At 43.7% G+C, this 25654-nt stretch overlaps 7 protein-coding genes across 7 annotated transcripts; 2 read left to right on the top strand and 5 right to left on the bottom strand.

Annotated features, from left to right (window-relative positions):
* Positions 1-2715: 2715 nt before the first annotated feature.
* Positions 2716-4693, top strand: PAAG_02096 (hypothetical protein; the record flags this gene model as incomplete). The annotated part of the gene is made up of 2 exons (XM_002796162.2): positions 2716-3493; positions 3603-4693. The coding sequence occupies 2 exons, from the start codon at positions 2716-2718 to the stop codon at positions 4691-4693; spliced, it is 1869 nt and encodes a 622-aa protein (XP_002796208.1).
* Positions 4694-6346: 1653 nt separating this feature from the next.
* PAAG_02095 (hypothetical protein) lies at positions 6347-7966 on the bottom strand (the record flags this gene model as incomplete). The annotated part of the gene is made up of 2 exons (XM_002796160.2): positions 6347-7441; positions 7508-7966. The coding sequence occupies 2 exons, from the start codon at positions 7964-7966 to the stop codon at positions 6347-6349; spliced, it is 1554 nt and encodes a 517-aa protein (XP_002796206.1).
* A 1775-nt stretch (positions 7967-9741) lies between these two features.
* PAAG_02094 (hypothetical protein) lies at positions 9742-10289 on the top strand (the record flags this gene model as incomplete). Its single annotated transcript, XM_015844541.1, has 2 exons — positions 9742-9938; positions 10016-10289. 2 exons carry the CDS (start codon positions 9742-9744, stop codon positions 10287-10289), a joined length of 471 nt encoding a protein of 156 aa, XP_015701545.1.
* A 1326-nt stretch (positions 10290-11615) lies between these two features.
* Positions 11616-14178, bottom strand: PAAG_02093 (hypothetical protein; the record flags this gene model as incomplete). Its single annotated transcript, XM_015844540.1, has 4 exons — positions 11616-12591; positions 12672-13789; positions 13855-14037; positions 14101-14178. The coding sequence occupies 4 exons, from the start codon at positions 14176-14178 to the stop codon at positions 11616-11618; spliced, it is 2355 nt and encodes a 784-aa protein (XP_015701544.1).
* A 2090-nt stretch (positions 14179-16268) lies between these two features.
* PAAG_02091 (hypothetical protein) lies at positions 16269-17945 on the bottom strand (the record flags this gene model as incomplete). Its single annotated transcript, XM_002796157.1, has 4 exons — positions 16269-16517; positions 16638-17364; positions 17436-17464; positions 17541-17945. 4 exons carry the CDS (start codon positions 17943-17945, stop codon positions 16269-16271), a joined length of 1410 nt encoding a protein of 469 aa, XP_002796203.1.
* Positions 17946-21345: 3400 nt separating this feature from the next.
* On the bottom strand, positions 21346-23456 carry PAAG_02090 (hypothetical protein; the record flags this gene model as incomplete). The annotated part of the gene is made up of 2 exons (XM_015844539.1): positions 21346-22346; positions 22400-23456. The coding sequence occupies 2 exons, from the start codon at positions 23454-23456 to the stop codon at positions 21346-21348; spliced, it is 2058 nt and encodes a 685-aa protein (XP_015701543.1).
* Positions 23457-24119: 663 nt separating this feature from the next.
* Positions 24120-25126, bottom strand: PAAG_02089 (hypothetical protein; the record flags this gene model as incomplete). Its single annotated transcript, XM_015844538.1, has 4 exons — positions 24120-24224; positions 24290-24320; positions 24886-24960; positions 25050-25126. 4 exons carry the CDS (start codon positions 25124-25126, stop codon positions 24120-24122), a joined length of 288 nt encoding a protein of 95 aa, XP_015701542.1.
* Positions 25127-25654: the final 528 nt, after the last annotated feature.

Here is a 25654-nt window from a genome sequence, read left to right as displayed (position 1 = left end):
GGTAGACGGGGATGACTATTGAATTAGTGGTTTTGAAACTGCAACACATAACGTTAAGCTCTCTCTCATTTTTGAATTCAGCGAGTCCAAGGGCTTGGGTTGCGACGTTCGATTTTTTTAAAAGTCAAAACGAACAACAGAGACAAGAAAAGAATAACAGAGAAACACGAGGGTTGCCTTTTCCAGGGTTGGTTTTATTATTATTATCTTCGGTTGATTATACCAGGCGATATTACTCTCCGGTTAGTTTTCCTTTCCTTTCTTCTTCTTCCGTTTCTCTTTTCTTTTATCATTTTCTTGCTCTTCGAGCTGCATTTGGTGGATCAACAAAGTCCGAAACAGGGCATCGGACGATTGACCAACGGGATCTTTCAACCAACAACTGGCTCCCGAACAGCCCGTTAAAAATGTGACTATATATATAGAGTGTAAATAACAAAACATTTGACAGCCTACTCTGGACCGCATGTGGTTGATTTTATTCCCACACTTACAGAGCATATTATTCCTGTTTTTCGCTTCGGGATTGTTTCCAATGGTTGATATCCGCACTACTCCGTACTAAACAGTCTGTAGGGCTCCTTTCTGCTCTTTTCTTTGTGGCGAGGGATGCAAATATGCTGCTGGATGTCTGTATCGTATCCATGGATTATTGGCTGGAGAATCTGTATCAAGCGAAACGTGTGACAGTGTCAATTTGGTGTTTCTGGGCGATAGAGATCTAGACTGGTCTCGATGGCGGCGTCAATAACTCTATAAGAGACAGGCCCAGTGTGTGATATTACACACGCACACACTACACACGTAACACACATCCAACATATATTACAAAGTACAGTGTTTTATTAGCCTATTAGGGTTATTATTATTATTATTATTATTATTATTATTATTATTATTATTATTAGTTAGTTATAAATTAAAATTATTAAATTATTAAAATTAAAAAAAAAATTATTTAAATATTTTAAATAATATATAATTTTTTAAATATTTAATTTTAATAAATAAAATAAAAATATTAATACTATTAATATTATTATTAACTTTTTAAATTTTAATATAATAGTAAATTTTATAAATAATAAAATTATAATATTAATTAATAAATTAAATATTTAATAAATATATATTATAATAAATAATAAATTATAATTAATTAAATATAAAAATTTATTATTTAAAATATTACATTAATTTATATAATTATATATAATTTAAAAATATTTAAAAAATTATTAAGAACATAATTAATTAAAATATATAAATATAATTTTATATTTTATATTTTTTTAATAAATTTATTTTTTATATTTAATAAATATTTAATATAAATTTATATATATAATAAAAAATCAAATTATATATTAAAAAATTAAAAAATAATTTAATTATAATTGTAAAAAGTAAATATTATTTAAATGAAAATGAAATTTCAATTATCAAATTCTCAAATGATAACATATTAACTTAACTGGTTATAACTAGTTAGTTAGCTACTAGTTAGTTATTGTGTGAGGTCTGCTTATATAATAAGGTCAGGTGGGGTTAAAGGTCTCAGGTCTTTCGCTTTCTAGCAGATAGACTCTGGACAGGTTCTACTAATTATTATTATTTTATTTGATCGGGCTGCCCCGGGAGAATTTCTAGTAGTGGATGCAGGGCTGTGACTCGTGGGCCTGTGACGGGCTGCTAAATGGTGTCCGCGTGTGCAGAAATAGCATCGCTATCCAAGAGCTGCCTGAGGACAGTGTCAGAAGCAGACTTGGTGATGTTATTCTTAGCTACAAATACCTCTACTTGGTAACTAACTGGATCACACTTAACACTTACATACTATTGATACCCAAATACGTAGTACCACACCCCGTACATTATTCATTATTACCCCGATATCACGAGAACTTCCAATAAGCTTCCCTTGCTGCCCGCCCTATATACTCCCTAAATTTCTGCCTCCTGTAATATCTGTATTTCCATACTGTACCGTTCCGTTCCGTACCGTACCGAGCCCAGCCATATCCGTTCCCGTTGATCTCCACTGCACTTGCCGCATTCTGTCTTCTCCATATTATTATCGCCTTGGCCTCTTTCATCTTCATCTACATCTTCATCTCAAACTTCAACTTCTTTTCTTTCTCTTCACTTTTCTCTCTCCATTTCATTTTTGTATTCTTTCGTAATCACATTCTAGCTTTCGATTGTTCTATCTTAAACACCACCAACCCTCTCTATGCGCCATATTCTTAATCCTCCTCATTTCTAGCTTGCTCTTGAATTCTACCCTTGCTTCTCTAGCTCTTCCGCATCACTGCTCCAGGATCCATCCAAGCTACGATTTCTCTTCAATTTCTCAGGCAGACTGGGTAGCTCCCCATCCTGCCAACGTCTTCGTGCAGTTAGACCCTTTGGTGGATCTAGTCTCTTTTGCTCGCGTTGCACAACTTTCATTTCAGGCTCTTTGACGATACAGCTGGAGTTTTAGGCCATATTATATATATCCATTCAGTACAGCAGGTGCGCATCGAACAGCCACCCTTCTTTTATCGATTTTGGTGTTCAACGTCAAGGCTGTTTCGACTTTTCAAACCGCATTTTGAACGCCTCCCCGTGAAGGCCAAATTTCGCTTGCGTTTACATCTAATTACCATTCTCTTGTGAATGTACACCAACCGCGGGAATGAGCCAGGCTTGTCATCGGACCACCATGTAGTCATGGAGTCTCCGGAAAAGGACGTTAGGAGCGGTGCTTCTCGATTATTTCCTTTTGATGAGTTATGTTGCCCCGACCACTCTGATAATTCGTTATCAACGGAAATACCGGACTCCATTGCAGTGCAGCGATGGTTCTCGCCAGATGTCCATTCACAGAAGACCAGCCCGAGTGATAGAACACACATTCCACCCTACACATCCCGACCAATCTCCAGGGCTTCGAAACGTACCTCATCGTGCGAGTCCTTGCAATCTGAATCATCGTCCATGATGAGATTACTTTCGCGGCAAAATCCCAATTTGCAGCTGCCACCGTTCGAATCCCTAGGCATTACTGCTTCTTCCCAAGCATCCGTTTCGGTAGCTTCGACCCAGAATTCTGGACGCCCTCCGCTTGCCGTATGTGAATTCTCTTCTTCCGTTGCTACTTGTTCTCCTCTGTCCTCCAACGCGTCGCCTGAAAACCCGTTATCTCACCGATTCAATCCAACACTCGCTTTCCCTCCCACACCCCCGGCAGAAATTGGTGCTGTCAAATGGAATTCAGACTCGGATAGTGCTATCTGTGATATAAAATCGAGTACTCAGTATATACCATCGCAATTCGACAATTTCACCAGCATGTACTCTCCTTCGCCAAATGGGAACGACCCTCAAGCTCCAGAGTCGACTGTTCAGAGTGTGAGATCGAATGGGAGTGTTCAACCGCCCATGGAGAATCACTTACTCCCCAACGACGATCCGAAATCATGGCTTAAACATGGAATTAACCTCGTTGGTATGTTCACTCGGACCTACCTCCCCTACCTTTTTTTTTTTTTTTTTTTTTTTCGAATTGTGCAGTACTACACTAGATATCGAATATTTGATACTGATGTTGAAATAAGTGTCTGCCCTCCACATTTCCAAAACTCCTGGCCAAGCCGTACAAATGGTTTCGCAAACTCTTCCATGTCCACCTACCGATCAATCTATAAACTCCTCTCCTGGTTCCGCCTTTAGCTCCATTGTTGAAGAAATCCAGTATAGGCTCCAACCAGAACAGTCTCCGTATATCAACATAATCCATGCAATGCCTCCAAAATTCAGCCTAAATAACCTACCAACATCTCCTCCTAGTACTCCAAACCGATTGTCTCCAGGTGACGACTACTTCAATTTAACAGTATTTTCCAGTGGAGTTCCTGTTTCAGCATATTCATACCATGACGCCGCTTTGGAAAATTTACCTTCAGGGACGATGCGCACACCCACACCAATTGTTCCTCCATATAGTGTCCACATCTCCATAGTAGAACGTTATCTTCCTCCGCCTTCACCCAGAGAATATCGGGGTCTTTTCTCAGCCACTGGTCCATCCGTCCTCGTCGATCGCCTCCGTGAACTGTCACCTCAAGGAGGCAGTCTCGTACTGATATATCCAACTAAGGCAGGCGCTCATATCTTCAAAAACCACTACCTTGGTCCCATCCTTGAACCCCTTCTACGTCAAATGGTGGTTGTCAACGAACTTTCCGCAGATACTGGAAAGCTTCTAGGATGTATGCCCGCCATATCCGAAATGGAGGATTTCGAAACCATGCAAAACAATATTTTGCGGCTATGCCAAAATCTAAGCCAACGGAAGTCTACACTGGATAGGTTGCCAACCTCTTCGAATCGTGGGTCATCTTTCAACATGATATACGGAAGAAAGGGCGAGATTCGTATGGATAGCAAGTCGTGGATTGAATGGTACATTCAGCAAGAGACGCCACGGGCAAGGGCGATCTTGAATGGCCACTGGCGGACTGGCTACAAAATTCCACCCAACCACATAACCTCTTCAGGAAACCAGAAGTCGTCGAATAGGGATATGCCGTGCCCCTCTCTTTTACAAATGCTTTTTCAGGGACTCCGGAGTAGGTCTACTGCCAATGGTACGGATCTTGGGCCAAGTTTGGAAGTTGGCGTATTTGTTATTCGCAGATCGCAATAAGGCGTTAAATAGGAAAGGGGTGGGTTATATTTAAACGACGGAAGATATGGCAACATGTTGGGTTAATGGACCATGTAAGACGAGGAGGAGGGCGAAGAACATGTTGGAAAATATGCAATAGAAGAAAGGGAATATCTGGGCGGAAATAAAATAGCTGGTGCAGCAAAAAGTTTCCCCCTTTAAAAAAAATTGAGATATTTCTGCTTAGTGTTTGAGCTCTTCTTTCCTGCCCTTCTCTTATTTTTCTTTAAGAGAGTCGATATATTCATCTATCTCTATATAACAAGTTGCTCATATTCAGGAGTTTTTTCTTTTTTTTTAAAAAAAAAAAAAAAAAATCTATTGTATTGTAATTCTTCACATATTTACTTTCTATGTTTTTTATTTTGTCTGTAGGTAGAAAATAGCCCTTGGCATGTGAAAGGCGAATTTGAATGTTCTGGAATTGTCTTTGGCCCTGATATATGCCGATTATGAAATTGTAGAGATAAAGTTTCGGGATGTGGTAGGGTATGAAATAGTGTCAAACGGCGGCGGCCGGCGAGCTCCCCTGCCGAAGAGACCGCCGCCACCCAAAAATATCCAACCGGAAAACGCCACTAAAACTAGCTTTTATTTATTTTGCTTGCATAATTCAGCTGGCATGAGCCATAGTTAGTTAGCGTAGTCTGGGGATAAAAACGAATGATCCGTTGCTATAAAAACGCTGATTGAAATCGAATAGTCGAGAGATCAGAGTTTCCCCCCCCCCCCCCCAAAATATATATATATATATATATATATATATATATTAAAGAAAAATTGAGTTTTTTCAACTAATTTGAATTCAAACCCTGTTCTCATTCCATAAATATGAAAGGAGAGTTTATTGTCTGAAGGATTTACATCTTTTGAGAGAGGATAGTGTTTCTTTAGTTCGTCATACTTTATCTTGTTTCTTTTATTTGTATGAAGTAGTACTCTGTTATAGTTATTTGACTTTGAAATTGTCTTTGATGATCGTGAGCTATTGCACGTATTTATTCTTCATATAATTGTGGGAATTCTTGTTTCTCTCTTGTCATTTACCTGTATCACCATAAGCAATCGCAATTGAAAAACCATCATCCCTGAGTTGAGATGTACCATAGATGCAATATACAATTTAACCTATTTAAATAATCAAAAGAAATATACTATGTAGAGAAGACTCTTTAACTGCTGTAAACATCCAACTCATATATTTTATATAGGGAATAAAGTGGCTGCATTGTCCTTGGTTCAAAGATAAAGTTTCTCATGTTGAATCACTTCTAGGCTAGAGGAGACTTAACGCAAAATTGACATCAAGCATGTGATAATGTCTATTTAAACAATAAGAAATAAAAAATTAATAAAATGTATCTTAAAGGCGTAATTATGTATACTCAAAAGAGTGGAAGAAGAAAACCAACGACTTCCATCGGTGCTCAAGGAGAAAGAAAAAGCCGAATTGCTGCAACATCAGGTAAAAACCCGGTCCTCACATAGCGCTCCAAGTGAAATTACATCAAAACACAAAACACGCCTACGCTGTATTACACGGTCATATGTATTTGTCCTGTCAAAGTTTTTGAAACCCGTCACCCAGCCAAGGCCCAAATCCAATCACCGAAAAAGGCAAATTTTGCAGCCTCAGGTTTCTTTGCGGGGATACAGACGAACCAAATGCACATCCATCTCCGGCGGGAAATCAGGGTGCAGCGAACCAAACCTCTCCGAACTCTCAAGGAAAAACCCGTCAACAATCTTGTCATGATCCTGATCATGCTCATGTGTCGCCTCGACAAGCTCATTGACCAAGCGAGTGTCGATCCATCCCTGAGGCTTGCTCGCTAGTCTCTCGATACGGGCTAGATCGTCCTCGATCTCCTCTGGCATGAGCGGTGGTGGCGGCGGTGCAGACCCGGACCCGTTGGGCCGTGCGTGGTAATTTCCTAGAATGAAATAGGGCAGGTTGGGCCGTGTGGCTGTCTTGTCTGCAAGTTCGCCGAGGAGTGTCAAGCCTGAAGTACCAGCACCCGTGTTACGTGTCGAACGCGTCGCGTGATAGCCCTGGCTAGCTGTTCGTTCCATTTCGGGCGCGGCATTTGTGTCTTCCTGTCCACTCCCGTCGCCGGAGCCAGCTAGATCATCGCCGCCGTCAGCATTTTGACCGTTCGTCGCCGGGGTTGAGGCTTGCTGCTTAGCCCTTTTGGAGGCAGCGAGAAAATGGAGAGCGGCGACGTGGGCGCTGTTACTGTGCATTGCCAATTCCTTCTCGGTGAATAGAGAGGATATGTGGTAACTTGCAGCGTTTTGGTGTTGACTCATCCTCACCTTTGTTCGGTCTGCCGGTGTTGACATACCCCCATCTCTCGCAGGAGAATCGAAGTCATCGTCGACTATGCCTTTTCGTTTCCTTTTATTGGCTGGCTCAGAGCCAATTCCATTCCCAATGTCATCTACATCAACTCTATGGCGTGTGTGCCTAGTCTTTCTATTAGTTTGAAGCCCTCCAGGGCTTGCGGGGTTTGCAATTGAAAACTGATTTGGATGGAGGAGTAGCGCGTTGGTATCTGCAAGGTCTAGTTGTTCCTTCTCCTTCATCAGTCTATTTTTCTTCTGGGAAATTGACATAACCACTCGTTCCCTGATCGTCTCCCCAAGTTTTGTGCATTCCTGGTGTGCGAACTGGATTTTGAAGTCATGTTCTCGTTTAATGCGTGAAAATTGGTCGCGATGGCGATTCTACGGAGAAATGATCAGGTCAAGAGCTGAAGAAAGAATCGGGACGTGCGGGATGGATCAGCTTACCATTAAGGTGGCGAGTTCTAAATCTCGCTCTTCTTTCGTTTGATTCATTTCCTGCACAAAATTTGCATACCACTTTCCCGAAGGGATCGTTTCTGGCACTAGATGGCCCGCTGCGGATAGTTGCTCAACAAGCTTTGAAATGGTTTCTGGCGAGTCGCTCAATGGTTCAGTGTCATATAGTTGGGAGTTGGAAATCAGGGTCATCTCGGTTTGAAGATCGTGAACTTGTTTGCGAAAATGGTAGTCACGTTCATTGCTGAACGTTTCTGTGAGGTCTTGCACCCGATCCTGGAGAGCACTTCGCCTTTTATCACGCTTGGAGACAGGCTGAGGGTTAGCCGGGGGAGACCTAGAACGATTTCGAGCGTTGGAAGTCATTCTGTGAGACTGGGCTCCACCCAAGCCATGGGATGGGCCTGCTGTCATATTTGGCGAAATAGGCCGTGGAGAGTACGCCATTGGTGTGTTAGTTGCTCAAACGCGAGGCTATGTGGTTGGTATGGTGGGCGAAGTGATGAGATGACGAGGCTCATCAACGATGCAATCAAGAAGAGGATCCTGAAACTCAACGCCTGTACGGGACAAGAAATTCCCACAGCACAAGTCGACTAATTGAATAATGTTCAACCTATAACAGAAGGCACGCAATAGCAGGAATAAATTTGATCGAATGATTCAAACTCAGGAGACAAAATTTAGCACATAATTATGATGTTATTGTTCCCAGGGTCGCTTCACTTGTCGATTGTGGCTGGTGATATGATGCGATGGATGGTTGGATCCAAATGCAACGGTTCTTTGTCCGAGGTTGAACAATCCTGGCGATAAATAATCTATGAATATAGGAGGGTTAGAAAATAAGGACTAGTCATGGGAGGTAATGTAAATTATAGAAAAAGGGATATGAGAGGGCAACAGCCGCATGCAGTAGCTTTGCCGATTCAAGTTGATTAAAGTTCAGACAAACAAGACAAACATACCTGCGTTGGTGACACGCCTTTTGACCTGGCGCTTTGTTGCTTAGCACAGAGAGAGAGAGAGAGAGTAGGAGTAAAAACAGTCTGACACCAATAAGAACTGGAAGTGGTGGTGAGTCCGGGGTAGGTGAGAAAGGTTTATGGGCATCGGCTCGAGATAAGGCTGAATCTGCAATTCTTGTGGGAGCAGATGACGCTGCGCTGTTGTCGGTTCAGGGTCTCTTTTTGTTGCTCGCCAGACCTCGAGGAAGGTGGCTCGGGTGGCAGCTAACGGTTCTTCAAGGATATGAATATAGGTAGCGGGGCATTTGGTTATATAATGACGGATATTGAAAGGATAATTTTATGTTGTTAAAGTGGTGAAGCAGGAGGGAGAAGACTGCAATTGCCAGAACACAATGCACGCCTAAGGTTCTCTCTGACGCCAAAATGTTTGTGACAATGGGCGTGGCCGTCGCGGTTGGATAGAAGTGTTAACAGGAATGGTCTTATGGAATGAATGATAGAATTATGAATGAAAAGGCCTGTATATATTATATCGGGGATGGTGAAGTTGTACAGTAGACGATATCGTGTTGTTGAAATGAAGCAGATGATGGGTGGAACCCAAAGGATGCCTCGTGAATGGATATATCACGTGATACAATATAGTTCCGAAAATCCGGTCTTCAAGGAAAACGCATTAAGTTTCTCGGATTCTTCATAGAAGTATTCACATTGCAACTATTTTTAATGAAAGAGCTAGGTGCATAAATAAGATGATATCGTCTAAGATAATGGCCGTCTTTCAGTCTTTGATCCCACGTTGCCGGATTATGAGCCACGCTACAATAAGCCCGCTCAATTGAACAGGAATCTGGACAGAGGAGGGGATCGAATGACAGAAAGTAGATGCTCAAGACCTGCTATATTGTTGTCCATACTGAGTCATATCTCAGGATCCTCTCAGCTCTTGTTGCATACATGCCAGCAATTGGAAACTTACTCTAAGTCCCCTACAAGGACATCATGCTGCTAGCAACAGGCACGACATGGTTCCTAGGAATGTTATTGCAAATGCGACTGACTGAGCGGCAGCGAAGCAGGGTAGTTGAACTGCCTTAAGGGCCGGTGAAGAAATCTCCTCTGATATCTCCAAATCGTGAGTCTACTGGATCGTTCCAAGGAAATGGGAACTCTTTGGCTCTGATAAGGACGCCACCTACATTCCCAGAAGGCCAGTGGAAACAGTTATATCCTTCTACGAACCCCCAAGTGATGGATCTCGACCGTACAGTTTTGTCGAGAATCCTGCTCCAGGCGCCCCGAAAACCAATTATGGCAATGCTGGACACAAAGTCACCGTTAAAGACGTTCGAAACTGTGAATCCCAGTTCACCCTTGATCACGACGCTTTTCAAGTCTTTCAAAACATCCCGTCTGCAGCGGAGCCTTCTTTTACAGACGAAGAGAATGTGAGATCGGTCTACTACCCAGAATTGGAGAAGACCATTAAATGAGCCGGTTCAAGCCACTCTTCTCACCTTTGCAGCGGCAACGTCCGTGCGCGCGACGAGGATATAGTGGGCATTGAACATCGGTATTCCAACTTGACGGGAGAAACGGCTGGTATCAAGCATAATGAGAGCCAGCAATGGTATTGCTGGTCAGGCATGGCAAACGATGAGAGGCTGTTGCTGAAGTGCTCGGATTCAAAGGATGTTAAGGGGAAGAGGGTTCCACATACGGCATTTGTTGACCCCGGAACACCTCCCGGTGCACCCGGGAGAGAAAGCATTGAAGTAAGAGCCTTGGTGTTCGGGTGAATGAGACATGCTATCATGCATTAAACGGTGCCATTGCCTCGCGAATTTTACATGAAAACTCGATGTGATGATTGGAATGAAATGCGTCCAAGTCTGTGATTCTGAATGTTGTATTTATTTAGTATTTCATCCCTTGACTATTAATGCAAGGATGTTTATGTATATAGTTACACATATGTAAATGTTCCCTTTAAGATATTGCAGTAGGGGCTTCATTTGCTTTCTCATCAGCCTCTCAGCAAGAGTTACTCTTAAAGACAATCAAATCTCCTATGGTTAAAGTAATTGTGATGATTAATTTATGGTTTACAAAAGTTGTCCTAATAAACCTCATTAAAGGTGTACAGAGATTACTCTCACAAAATTTCATTCTATTTCCTTGATGATTGGACTAAAACTAACTATCTTGAGTGGGTCAGGGGTCTCTTCAATCATATTTAGACAGTTACCTGTTTCTGCTCAATTTCCCAACATTCTGATGGCACTCACTGTCTATATCAATGATTTTTCTGGCATGTCATCATGATATCATTCTCTTTTCCACAACCAACTCCCTATTATTGTGATTAAATGATGGCATTGCTATGATTAATTTCAATATATCCTCTTTCAGAGATGTTGACATGCTAAATGCAGGAAAATATGAGACTCTTATTTGTTCTTTCTGTTGACTATTCAAAGACCATGTAGCAGAACTGCAATAATTAATTGGCACACTTTCAATCTGATCACACTAACACTGGTCTGTTTTCGATGATTGAATGGCTTTAAGCATGCTCTGACTGGTCATAGAAAAATTGATGAGAGCAACTATCCAAGCTGTCTTGCAGGTGAAATAAACATTTTATACTGGAGATTCCTAAGTAGTTACTCCTTACATATGTTTGTTCTCACTTCATTCATAGATGCACTTGTTTTATGCTGTAGAGCTGGATTTATATATTGACTTGTGCTGTTTGACCCCTGTTGATGTCAGTTGGAGTACCTACAGAAAAGTACAAAATGAAAGTTCAATTCTAATTATGACCTTGTTATTTATGCCATTCTAATTTTCATTATCAATAGAAGCCAGATGTAGATGACAGAGAGGGTAAATGAACTGAAATTCAAAACATGGATACTGTCTAAAAGAAAAGAAACAATGTATGAACCAAACACGCTGATATGTTTTACGAATATATAGAGGAAACGAGTTTAACGAAAAGAATGTCCGCAGCATAGGCAACCAAGTCAATCGTGTATATGACAAATAAGAAATTTCAAGAACAATGTCAAAAAGAGAGGGGGGAAGGATATAAATATGAACTTAGGCAAACTGAAATCCCGCTACTGCAAGAGACCCATAACAACGGTAATGCCTGATACCATCCACAAGGTAAATGGGACCGATAGTGAGAAACCGGCTCCTGTAAAGAAATCGATATATTGGCTAGACGTGGGCATAACTGGCACAGTGGTGAAGCCCGAGGCCTGGTTCACCGTGTCATATGTGGGTGGGTTCTCTTCCGGGGTCTTAACGGGAAGAGCCGTTGCTACCGGAACAAGACCCACATCGACAGCATAGGTTGGGCCAGCAGCAGTTTCGGTAATGAACTGTACATGGGGTACAGTGACCATTGAGCTGACAGTGGTAGGTCCTGTGCCAGACACGGATATCACTTGAGAGACAGCGAATGTGGTGTATGCAGGTTCAGATGCAGGGGTTAAGGGATACGAGTCATCTGTTGGAGCAGCGGTAGATGGCGGAGGCGGCTGCGGGGTAAGGTCAATTGTCGATGGGATCGCTGTGACAATGCCAGGATTTTCGGGGACATATGCAGCACAGATACCAGTGAAATAGGATAGAGCAGTTTGGATTTCGGCCTTAGACGTACCCCAAGACTGGATACATTCAATCACTAATGATGTGAAGTCGGGGGAAGGGCAGAAGCAGCTGGTTTCACTGTTCGAAGAACATTTAGGAACCTTATAGAGCCAGGTGTTTAGACACTGCGGCACTATATTTGGACATGGTGCTTCAATTCGAACAACGGGAGGTATCCCAGAAGGCGAAGGGATAGGTGAATTGGTAACAGGTAGAGCCGACGATGGATATGGGCCAGTGATGGGAGGTGCAGGAGGGGAAGGTGTTACATAGTAGGTATCAGGTAAGCCGGGGGAGGTAGGAATAGCGCATCCTGGGCATACAGTGCCGGTGGTCGTTACTGTAATGGTGGAAAGCGTTGAAGTAGTAATTATTATTTCAGAGGTACCAGAGGTGATAGTGTTTGTAACTGGGCAGTTAGTGACAGTGATATATGTACTATAGGTTTTCATTAGCCTGTGTCCTTTAATTCCACTTTTCGGGGATGCAAATACATCCCACGGAGAGGTTAGACTTACATATCAGTTACAGAAACGCCCGGTGGAGGGGTGTCGGAGACGGGTAGAATACTTAAATTAGCTGTCCTCGTAGATTGGCCAACGGGATATGAAGGGTCAGGGATCGAAACCGGAGGAATAGAAGGGGTAGGAATTTGGATGTTAATTGGGTAAGTAGTACTTGAGACAGGAGCAGAGGGAGTAGAAGGAGTTGGAATTGGAATGTTAACGGGGTAAGTAGTATCTGAAACTGGAGAGACAGAGATTGAGGCACTTGTATCTGATGGCGTTGGATATCTGGGGTTTGGATTTGTAGCAATTGGACCAGGGGATGTTTGCGTGATAGTCACTGGGCAAATTGTAGTTGAGATAGCGACAGTGGAAGTGACAATTTTGGTGGAACCAGCAGGACATGAAGGAACTCCTGGGGGACAATTGGTAATAGTAACTTTGGTAGTTGCATACACCGTTGAAGTTGAGTAGGATATAATATCGGTCGGGGAAGGTGTCCCATTTGGAGGAGTCGTCTCCGAAGGCGTCATTTGTGGCGGGGGGGTTCCCGAAGTCATGTTCACCGGGTGGGGCGTTTCCAAAGGGTATTCTGAAGGCGCCTCTGATGGGGTCTCCGAGGGGATTTCCGAAATAGTTTCTGGAGGTTGTGTCCCATTCGGCAATGGTTCTGAATACGACTTAGGTGATGGAGTAACCCAGGGTAAAGATAGGGAAAAAGACGGGACTTTAGTCTCAGGGCCAGGGCTGGGGCTTGTTGGATAGGTAGGATAATCGTCCTTGGGTGGCTCAAAAGCCTTGTTGAGGGGGGTTTTTGAAACCTCACAGTCAAAATCTATTTTGTGGATTGCAAATCCACAACCATCCAGGTTACTGTATTCTGGGAGGCTGAACTTCACACTGACCGCTCCTCCACACTGTGTATTCTGAACTTCAGAACCGCCCTTGGAACAGGGAGTGGTGTGTTTGCAGGTGGAGCCATCCGGCATTGTGTACAAAAAGCCGACATCCGTGTCCTGCTCGGTTGTGATCTGGAAAGCGTTGATGGAGAAACCGGTGGATTTCCCGTACGAGATGTTTGGCCCATCGCTAGAGGAACCCCTGAGCAGTTTGCCTCGAATGCATTTGTTCTGGGGTCAATGTTAAAATCATGTTCAATTCTGGCATCACTGGTAAGAAGTGGCGGCTGTGGTACCTGGAAATTTGACTCAACGGGCTTCTGATCACTGCAGGTAAATCCTGAGAAATCAAAATCGCCAAATGAAGTGAAAGGTCCGACCGAAAGGGTTTTCCAGTCAAACCCAGTCTTCTGGGCATCGGAGCACTTGTTGTCACAGTTCGAAGGACTGGGGAAGAACTTGTTCGTGCCCCAAGAATACTGTACAAAGCGGTTAGTTAGCGACATATAGATGAAGGGAATTAGCAACCAATGTGGACATACTGTAGCACCTGTTTGCTGAACTGCTACGGCAAAAATCGCAACTGCACCCAGTGTAGCTCTCATAGAAGAAGAGGTCATGCTTGCAGGACCCAAATGATAAAATTCGATAGAGGAGTGAGTGTGAATAGAAACTGGATATATATCGCGTACCAGCAGCGATATGTCAAAACAAAACTACCAAGCCAGCGAGTGTGGGTACGATAAAAATTTAGAATGCCAAAAGATGCGGGTACAAGTGAACTAAGAAACAAAACAAACAAGGAATAGGAAACCAATTTTGAAAAGAAGGAATGGGTGTGGTAGAACAGAAGCAAGGAAGAGTTGAATGGCAGTAAAGCCTTCAATATATATGTACTCATTCTACAATTCTGCAAATGGTACTGCTGGTTCGGCGTCAACGGATGGACTAGTCACCAGAGAGACCCATGTTCGAAACAACTCTAAGAGAAGCTGGAAGCTCTCTTCACCAAGCGTTTAGCTCTGGGACAAACCACACATTCTGCAATTGAAATTGCTCACATCTTCTCGTTTTTCAGTTCTACAATGGGTCAGGTACGCTCCCCGGACCCTTTTCTCCGGGCGGGAATTTTCCATTCTTCAAAAGTTTGGACATAAAGGATGAAACTAAAATCAAACCGTCCACCAATAAAATATCGCATTAGCCTGAAGAGAATGTCTCCAAATCGGTCAGTATTGGAATAAATTCTCTCTTGTTTGGGTTGGAGTAGCAGATCGTGACCCCAAGATAGAAACGCCGTTGTTGGACTGGTCAGTTGAAGCTGCAGGAGTTGAAAGGGTCGGGAAGATGAACTAGATGGAGCCAGATCAAGCTTCGGCCGCCAAAGCCGTTTCGATCGGTGCTAGCGCCAGCTCGCCATAGCTGTATCTTCTTTGTGTTTGGGTCGAAAGGCCCAAAGGCCCCACAGATCAGTTTTTTTTTTTTTTTTTTCTTTTCATGTTGCATGGGTCATGAAAAAGGAGTGCAGGCCACTGGCGCCGAGACAGTTCTGGTTGCTTGATCTTTCAAACACACCAGAGAACTTTAACCGCCTGCAGGAACCCGGCAGACGCCTTGCCTTTGAGCCGCCAGTTTAACCATCTGCACGCCATCGGGGCATCCATGGAAGTATGTGTTGATTATTTATTAATAGAACGGTAGCGATCACTCGGGAAAATCTTCGAATTGATCTCCAGATGACCCCCATCGCGGCGCTTAGAACCAAACTAACTGCCAGCAACTGCGGCCTCTTCCAGGGTCGACGTATTTTCTTCTAAGATGTGATTGCTGGCACCCTCGCAGTTGTAAAAGCTATATCGCGTATGATACAGAGGAGATTAGAACTCCTCCGTCATGGATTGAAGAAGATTCCCAGCCAGAGGTTGCTTTGGCACCGGATGATGAAACAGCAGGCGTGCAGGATCACTTGGTAGTTAGTCAGTTGAACGGTCCACTTAATCGTGTTTGGCGGTGATCTGAATAGATCGTTAACGACTGGTTGAGAAGACTCCATGGCATTGTTTGAGCCACCGACTTGGCGCCTTTGTAAAGTTGAACCATCAAATTAACCCAGGCTCTTACACGAAGGGTCTCTGGGCTGAAACAACTACACGTTCAGAGTAAGTAAAACATATCCTGTAAACATCAATTTGTTCGTTGTTTTGCCAAAGTCAATAACCGAATTACATACCTTCTGAGGTTTGCTCGCTTTCAGTTGAGGGAGCCATGTTTGTTCGAGTTAGTTACTTATACATCGCAGCGCCATTCCGCTCATATTGCTGGTGCCAATAATCATGTGGGAAAAATAAATCCCTCAAAAACAAAATACAGAAAGAAAGCAACGCGAGATCCCCTTTTCTATTCGAGTTAACATTTGTATATATATCCTCCAATAGCAGCAAAGATTTATTGTGTACTTTACGCAATATGGATATCCAGCGTTTTTGCGAACACGCTGTAGTTAGTTTCACCAATATTTCCCCCAAAATTAAATAACTCATTCCACCATGACTTCTTTGTGTGAATGCCTTAGCTCATAAGATTGAGTCGGAATTCATAGCAGGGTCGATGTAAAATGGATGTTGCAAAATGTAAAATAATAAAAAGAAAAGGAAAAGGTAAAATAACATAACGTATCGCCAAACCACCGAACCCGGGTTTATTGTTTTCATCATCTTCCATGTCTCATCAGGTAAGTCGCATAACCAACAATTCCCATTGCGGCCGTCACGGCCGTGGCCCCCACTAGACCCAAATAGCCCAGCAACTCGATTCCCATGGTTGACCTCGTGCGCTCCACCTTGGCACCCGTTTCAGTGGTTAGATCATTACTAGGCATGTACTTGAAGTCGAATTTGGCTTCTTTACCGAGCCCGACCTTTTCGTCGAGGATAATTTTCCAGAAACTGCGACGCGTTCTCTGGAGGTTGTTATCATTTGTTAGTTTCAATGACGTCTGGGATGTTGATAGGATGCGTAGAAAACTTTTCAAAGGCGCAACCAATTAAGGGAGCTTCAAGTCCATGGGTTCGCGACATACTGCAATGTGTCTCCTGTCAAAAAATGGGAAAGCCCTGTTAAAATAACACCAGAGACTAACAACGGCACAGTATCCGATTACCAAGCCATAGTAGTAATATCCGGAGTTCCCAATACCAAGCTGGTCAGAAAGCTCTTTGCCATTTAGCCAGCGCGTAATAGCCTCCAGGAATCCACGGCTTCCCCAGGCGGGAGGGGTGTTCTCTAGACTGGTAATAATATTGCTCACCAGTATCTTGCTCATCTTCGTCGGTTTGATTTCATACAGGAGAATGGACTCAAATGCGGCCCGCGCCTTTTGCGGAGTTTCAAAGGGTTCCGCTGGCGTACCAAGGTAGTACGCAATCAGGCGCCAGAACGCAATGTAATCAACAACTTCCTGGTCGCGGAGAAAAATTCCTTGACGGGGCAAGCTGAGCCAGATGGGAAGGGTGGAGAAGGACGCGATCGTACCGATGCAGTCGAGGTCGTTGACTGGGATCCCGAGTTTCTCTACTCTATAATATTCCGGTCTTGCTTCGGCAAGTTTGAGAATCCGCTCTCGGACCGCGGCATGGAGCAGTCGAACTCTGACCGCAGAGGCAAAGCCATCCCCTCCTGGCTGGATGTCCTTGAGAGACATGGTTACTTGAAAAACAAATTGGGTCGTTTCGAACATTCTCCGTCGAGCAATCTTTGCTGAAAATCCACCTGTACGCGCAAGAGTCTCAACGATGCGTCCAGCGCCCCTATTTTTTGTGTTTTAAGGTTAGAACCGAACAATCTAAGAAAAGGGGATAAGGTTAGCTAAACCACGTACATTCCTCCCAGCAAACTTTGGAAACCCAGCTAAGGAGGAAAACGGAGTATAAGCGACTGCTGCTATTGTGTTGTTTTTCCTATCCAGGAAATCACATCAACTTACTGCATTCAGAGCTGGAATTCCATATCGATAAAAGACTTCCTGACCCCTCTCTATCTGATCCCAGTCCACCCAGCCAGGGGTAGTATTCATTTGATTCCAAAGTGCTGCCAATTTCCTGTCCTTATCTGCATTATCCCTAAGGAGCACATAAAGGTCTCTTTTAGGTTTCTCCATGCCGCCAACGTCTTTCTGGGCAAGTCGCTCGTTGGTACGAGGCAGAGCCTTTTGCGGGGGTGGCGAGATCTCATTTAATCGTTTTAGACATTCATCTCCTAACCTATCGTAGGTATATTTCATGGGCTCCATCTTTTCGGGTGTCAAATGGTCTGCCGTCCACTGAAAGCTGTAACCCCATGATGTTCTGGTATTTTCATCTGAGCTCCTGAAGAGGTTTGGTAGGACCATGGTTCCAAATAAATCTTGTACTAGAAGGAAAGATCTGCAGTCCAACTGTATACACCTTGGGGAGCAAAACTCAAACAAGAAATTAACGTCAGGAAAAAGAAAGGGGGGATATAAAATATATCGACGTAATAAAAAGTTATGTATCCTAATGAGAAACTTTGACTGCAGTCAAATGGAAACAGGACGTCAATAGCTGGTATTTGGAGAGCATATGTATGAAAGGAGGAGGAGGGGTGTGAACGCAAGCTAGAGAATAGAAAGTAGACAAATAATTTGCTCTTCACAAACACCGGCACCAAAAGGGCAAGAGGATTCGATATATCCCTCCTCTGCCGCCAACTCCACAATGAACGTGGAAGTCCACGGATGCGAAAAGCTTGGAGTTTAGTAAGACGGGGTTAGTAAATATGCTCCACCCGACACATTGATACTAAGCGAGGGATGACCATCTCAACTATTGCTTTGTGCATGTACGCATGACTTGAATCCATCAGATTAGACGTAGACCACACATGTTACCGGCAGAGTTGGAGAGTAGCGTGCCTTCAGAAGTAATAAAAAGAGAACTTGAGAATAGAGGAATGCGGGTGGAACTGTGATGGATGGAACCAAGGGCGAATTCTGAATAATCTATCCACTCCATATACGGAACATTTTATCTCCGGTATGTTTAAACATCTGTGAAAACCCCCCTTAGACTTTAAGAAGTTTGGAAGATCTCGTCTTTAAGAAACAAAAGATCCACGAGTTTTTCGGAACCTTATTTGTAGCCAACAGTAGACTCCCTATATAGCGCAACAGAATGAAGTCTTTGCAAAGCAGAATTCAAAGCGTCAATCTTCGAGGTTCGTCACCACGGAAATATTGACCGTACAAGAAAAGAAGAGGGAGGGGGAACCTTAACGCTCAGAAGCCCCAAAAAGCCCTTCGAAACAACGGATCATATTTCACATCATATCTCACATCATATTCCCCCTATATCATCAGATGGGTACGGGAAACCCATTCCACACTCATCTTTAGATGCGCCTAGCCTTCATCCCTCGTCCGCTTCACCCGGTTCTTATTCCCAAATTCCCAGAAAACGAGCATATATTGGCGAAGATAGAGAGATACAGCTAAGTGGCAAGGTTTCAAGCCAGCCACAAAGATAAAAAAAAAAAAAAAAAATTCAAAGAAACTAACCGTAGAGTTCGAACAGTTGATGTCGGATTTAGCATCCCATGGATAATCAACCAAGCCGGTAGTATATATATCACGTGCTTGTAATATCAGTTGTGAAGCTCCTGATTGGGCAAAGGGTCCCGGAGATTCCATGGCTTGCTTGGCATCTCAACATCAATCCAATCAACATGGCTAGTTAAACCCTTGGAGTGGATCTTGTTTGAACGGAGAAGTTAAAGCTCGCACCTTAAGTCCAACTCAGCATATCAAATCAAAGACATATCATGATATCATGATCTTATCTCGTCGCCTTTCGGGTTTGGTGATTATATCATGTTGAAATAGCCCGTAAGCCCGATCGAATGTAGCGTCTGAAACGCTTGTCTTCCTAGAATCGCTCCCGATACTTGACCCAACATCCCCAGTTGATGAGAGTATTCTCATACGTGACATTATAGATGATGACATATATATCATTCAAATCACCTCCTATCGCCCTCCTGCTCCCCCTTCCCTCTTTTAATTGAAAAACTTTATCCCAAGAGACTCTGGCCACTTCCGCATCCAAGAGAGGAAAAGAAAGGCGAAACTAAGCCGTTCCAAAAGGATGAATGCTTTTGCTCCCGTAACGTCATGCCTACCTAGCCGGGTGATGTGCTGGGATGTATATTCCCCCGACTGAGAGGCAACTAACATGAAGAGGAGACCCGACGGGTCTACCAAAAAAATATTTCTATCACGTCGAGGGAAAGTTCAACACATTTACTAATTGAAAATAATGTTATTCAAAGGAATAACTAACAACCCGTATACAAACTGCTAGCTAGCATTTGACTTTTCAAAAAAGATTAGAAAAATAAAAAGGGGTGGGGGAGAAGAGACGCCCTCACAGATAGAACTGTTCAAACAGTACTTATTCATAACCATTAATGGTGGAGGGGAATGGAGAATGAAATCAAAGACGCTCTCATAGCCATGAGGCGCGAGAGGAGAAAAGGTAAAGCACAAGCAACCCACGTCACAACAGCAATAGGGATATCCAGCCGGAAGAGAAAGAAATAAGTGCCAAAGATGACCTATTAGAGGAAAAAGTGTAAAAAAGTAAAAGAAAACAGGAACCTCATTTCGATTCCCACCCAGCCTAACTCCGCGCAGGTAACCCGCTGACGCCTCTCCTCCATATACAAAGTGTGGTGATGCAGATGTATATAGAATAGAGAGGAGCAGAAACATTTTCCGCCAAATGAGATCAAGGCCTAATCAACGGTTTTCTTTTTTAAAAAAAAAAAATAAATAAAGTTTTGAGGGGGGAAGGCTGATCAATAAATGCTCCGATATTACCAGGCGCGAGTGTACTATTATCAGCGAAAATCGAAAATAAAATAAACAAAAGGGGATGTGGGAGGAGAGGCACTTGAGCGAAAATCGAAGCCACTGTACATCCATTACAAACATAGCACAAACGCACGAGTGGCAACACAGACAGACGCAACATTAACCGATGTTTACCAAAAATCATTAAAATCGAACCGGAAATCGTTTCAGAATATTTTGTCATCTCCAACCACGTTTGCAGAATAACGAGGGAAGATGTAATTCGGTCTGGAGAGGTAAATGATTGGATCCTCGGTTAGGCGACTTTTCTCCTTACCCCTTTTCCACCACGATGAATGCCGAAAAAAAAATATGAAATGAAAAAAAGGACTCCTTGCCACCACTGGGGCTATTACACAGTTTGTCTGTGAAGAGAAGACATAACGCAATTTGAGATATCACCGACTTTTCGTCTGACGTTTGCAATTCGCAAGCCGAGAAAGTTTTCTCTGCTTTCGGGTTTGCTTTGGGTTTTTCTTTCCGATTCAGGTTGTAAGAAAGTCGCAAAAAAGGGAGGGGGGAAAATCAGAAGGGGATTCGAATATATTTTGTTTTGTTTTTTTGTTTTTTTTTTTTGTTTTTTTTTTTGTTTGTTTTTGTGAGTTGTGAATTGTGTGAATCTTCGTCACCGTCAAGAGATCAAATGCATTGGAAGAGAAACAGGTTCTTGATGCATAAAATGAGGAGGCTAATTAAGCGGAGGGACAGGCGACACACAGACATACACAGAGGGAAAGAGAGAGATACATGTAAAGGGAAATGAAAGGTAAGGCAAGGCCAAAATAGACTGCTAATCAATACTGGCCGCTGACCTCAATATCGTATAGCTGGATGTTGAGACGTGGCATGGAACAACAGCCCATTAGAAGGTAATCTTGTTGCTCCGATGTGAGTTGATCAGCTTGCGACGAACCGCTTCACCACCAGTGTAGGTTCCCACGGCACGTTGCTTCCTAGTTGGAGTTTTTTGCTCAATATATTTGCTGCGTCTGAAGACGCTGGCTGGGCGAGAAGGTGAATTAGCCGGTACGAACTCCCGATGTTGTGGAAGTCGGATCAAGGCTTGGTAGCGAGAGTGGTTGCGGCGAAAGGCAGTGACGATACCTTTGTCCAGGTGGTTCAAGAGACGCTCTGCACTATTGCTGTGATTATTGACTTGTGTGAGTTCTGTGGAATTATTATTATTATTATTATTATTATTGTCCATTGGAGAAGGAACGACTGTGGAGGCGGTAACGTCATTGACACCATCGAAGTCTTTGTCCAGTTCTTCTTCATCAGAGGAGCCATTCCCAAAGTCAATGAAGTCGTCCACATTAAGAACACCTTCACTATCATCGTCTTCATCTTCGTCGTCGAAGCTGTTGGTAAGCAGTCCTTGGGAAGGGTAGAATGCCTCGGGAGGACCAGTTATTTGGCCAACAGCATCACTACCCAGCGCAGTGATCATGAGATTGGCATTGGAAGAAAGCATTGGGCTCAAGTTGGTAGTCTGCAATGGTGACAACAGAGCATCGGTATCGCTATCATCAGCCAGAGCGGTAGTAATAATGCGAGGACTATTGTTAGCCGTGCTACACAGGCTTTGGGCGGCTGTTTCAAGCCAGTCATGTCTGGATGTTGAATAAGGGGGTATGAGAATCAATTGAGCTCCATTAGGAGCGACAACAGCGACTGGTTTGTGGGGATCAGCGATGAAGGTGCCTCTAAGTGGTCCACGTCTACGCAATGGCTGGGAACGCTGGGTGGATTCCTCTGCAAAAGGAGGTAACGATGCGCTCGAGTCACGACGTAGGATGGACCGGGGATGTGTGATTGTTGCTGGAGGAGGCAAATCTTCATCTGTGGTTTCACCGCAGTCCGCTAAGAATCGCGAGTTAGCTAAGAAGGTGCGTTTGGCCATATATAGTACATACAGTCATAGCCACTGGAACTTGCAACAGAGGATTCTGTTTCCACGTGATATATGTTCCCTGGCAGCTCATAGAAGTCTTGGCTTAAAAACGGTTCATTAGGGTTTAGGTGGCGACCGGGTTCAGAATCATTTTCAATCAGTCTTCGGAGATCTGGGTCGAGAGCATCTTGTTGTAGGAAATCAGACAGAAGTTCATCATCGGTTGTCTTATCGGAGTCTGAAGAACTATCTGATTCTGCGAAGTGAACCTGTCGAGTGGGAAGATTCAGAGGTACGTTGCTCAGGTCGGGATCCTCGGCTGCCTCGACATAGCCAGATTGTAAAAAGAGCTGCTCATCCTCAAAGAACGAGCCAGTAGAGTAAAGGGGACGACTCTCAAGATCGTCCAATCCCAACCATTCATCTGGAACCCCGGATGAAAATGTAGAAGCTACCGTCTGCAAATCCCGTTCATACTCCGAGTTCAAAATTATCTCTTCTTCCATCATTTCAATATCTTGATCCTCATCATCGACATCACTGACATCATTGACAGCCTCATACCCGTCGTCTGAGTCAGAGTCGACAGACCCCGCAGAGCTCAGCGGGCTAGCAGAACTAACGGAACTATTTTCGACATCGCTTTCATAGCCACTGTGCTGGAGCTTTACCCGTTTTCTATCCTTGGGGGGTGACAAACAATCCCGACGCCCCGCCTTATGGCTCCATCCCTTCTTCCGGCCATAAGACGGGGCAAACGCTTCTGGAAATTCAGGATCTTCATCGATGCTATTTTCATTATCTTCGTTGTCGTCCTCATCGTCGCAGTCGTTTTCAGAAGTTGAATCTTCATTCAGGGAAGATGAAGGTTTTCGTTTTTTATTGTTTCCTTGCCCCGCAATGGGGATGTTGCGTTTAACAGAGGGGAACCGAGTCGATTTTTTTGTAACCTTTGAGCCGAGTACGCCCGAAATGGAGGCTGTCGAATCACTGTCGCCAAGAGGCGTGCGGTGGTTTCCAACCAAGCGCGATATCCTTCCGGGCGAACGCCTCGATTTCATAGCCTTTAAAGGAGACATAACAATGGACAGGGAAGGCTCAATTGAGAGGTCGTAGTGGTATTATCAATTGTGATTAGATGGGAAGAGTTTCAGGGGAATGACTGAGTAAATAATGTAGATATGGAAATAGTTTACAAAAAGGAGTTGCGGAAGATGTCGGATTAGGGAGAGACGGCAGTTTCCATGTAGCAAAGAGAGATAATGGTGAAAGGAGAGGACAGGCGGGGCCGGGGGAATAGAGCAGTAGAAGAAAAACCGGACTACAAAAACACCCCACCCTTCGACGGACGTTTGAAGTATTTGCTCTGAGCTGGTACTGGGGGCAATTTCGACGTACGGCGTAACCGTCGAAAGAGTTATCAAATATCGTCAAGTCGATTGAAATGTACTCGTTGGGCTTCCTGGACTGGGAGAGCAATGGGGTGGGCTATTCAAGTCACGCCGTTGCTCTCCCAGTAAGGGGATTTAGAGCCCAGCGACAGCCATTTGGCGTGATTCCTCGACGATATTTGTAGTGACGAAGTATGGCTCTGTTCTCCGTTTGATCTTGGGTACGCAAATTAGTATGTTTTGTTGGTGGTTGCGGGGGAGGAAGAAGAAGAAGAAGAACAGAAGAAGAGGGTAGAAAAAAGCAGAAAAATGAGCAGCCAGGCCGAGAGGACCGGCCGGGGCGGTTCTACATTAGTCCGATGGTGGGGTATGCGCGTATTGGTTGGCGGGCCGGACGCTAGGCCATATCAGACTAGCACCTGCGGGTCCTGATGGGTACTTGGCTTGGGCATGAACCTTTTGATTGGTGGGTCAGCTCACCGCATCTTAGGGTTGGTACCAGATAACTTGTCACTCCTTACCCAGAACAGGCGGGGAGGTACCGCAGGCAGGCTATGATTCCGTACCGCGGATATCACACCCCAACAGCAGCAAGAGCAGCGACACATCCAACCACGTAACACATTAGTTTATGCATTTTGGGGCTGTGATAACTTTTGGCCATGAGGAAATAAAAAAAATATAGTTATCAGTAACTAGTTAGTTAGTTATCTGCACTGTATGTGAGTCAGAATAATTTAGCACTATTAACTCAAGTCCGTGCGTTAACTGTCGCACGCCACCAGTGGGATTTCCAAACACTAGCCTGCCTGCTCGGACAGGGAGACCCCACTCCGTTAAGATGGCAAATAATGTGCTTCCCTCCGCTAAAACTACACTCTTGGTATCTGCCAACGACGAAGCACGTACATGGACATATATGTGTCGAGCAATGTAAGGCAAGGCGAAGGGACTTCTGACAATATCAAAGCAACATATCATTATTTTATTATCAGATATCTCTTCATCCTTCCTTTTATTCATACACTCCCCTCCTCCTACAACGACCCACCACCATCCCACGATCTTTATCCCCAGACAATCAACAGATTCCAGATTTCAATACTCAACCGCATACCAATCATTCCCGTCTGGCCAGTGAGACCCATCCCGACGTAAATCGCCATCGTCAATCATACGATTCGTACCGGGGCTAGTGGCGCGCACTTGGCCGGCAACTTATTGACACGTTGCTGTTAGAAAAATGGTAAGCGCATATCATGATTCATCAGTATTGCAGACGTGGATGATGAGTCGAGGATTGGTAACACGACACGATACGACCGGACGAGACCGCGGAAAAATTCACCATACGCCATGGATGAACGATGGTAGAAGTTCCCTCTCTCTTGTTTCCCGTTGGAATTCCGCCTCCGCAGCAAAACCTTCCTGGAATCAGCGGGAGTTCTGAGTATCGCCAAGCTATCCGAGGTGGTGTCTTTCGTTTTTTTTTTTTTTTTGTTTTACATCAACTTTTTTTTTCATTGGTTATATTATTATTTTTTTTGCCACCAGTAGAACTATATATATATAATTTTATATATTGGCCAGATCTATCACAAATCTAAAGAATAAAACTTAGAACAATTGAGTTTCCCCACTACCCTTTTTTTAAAGTAGACTTGTTCCATTGCTTGCCAGATCCTGGATCCATGGATGTAACTCTCGATTCACGTGATATTTAAGTTTGTAGTCAGGTTAAAATTTCTTTCATTAATGCAACTTAACTTTGACTGCATATTGTATAATGCAACGGACAACACAAATATAATACATCTGTTAAACAATTATAGTGTATGAAATAACAAGATAAGGGGGGATATCCAGTTCCTATATCATAAAGATCC

Source organism: Paracoccidioides lutzii (assembly GCF_000150705.2).
Source record: "Paracoccidioides lutzii Pb01 unplaced genomic scaffold supercont2.4, whole genome shotgun sequence".
Lineage (NCBI taxonomy): Eukaryota > Fungi > Ascomycota > Eurotiomycetes > Onygenales > Ajellomycetaceae > Paracoccidioides > Paracoccidioides lutzii.
Note: the sequence above shows the minus strand (reverse complement) of the source record. Positions and strands in the feature narration are given on the sequence as shown.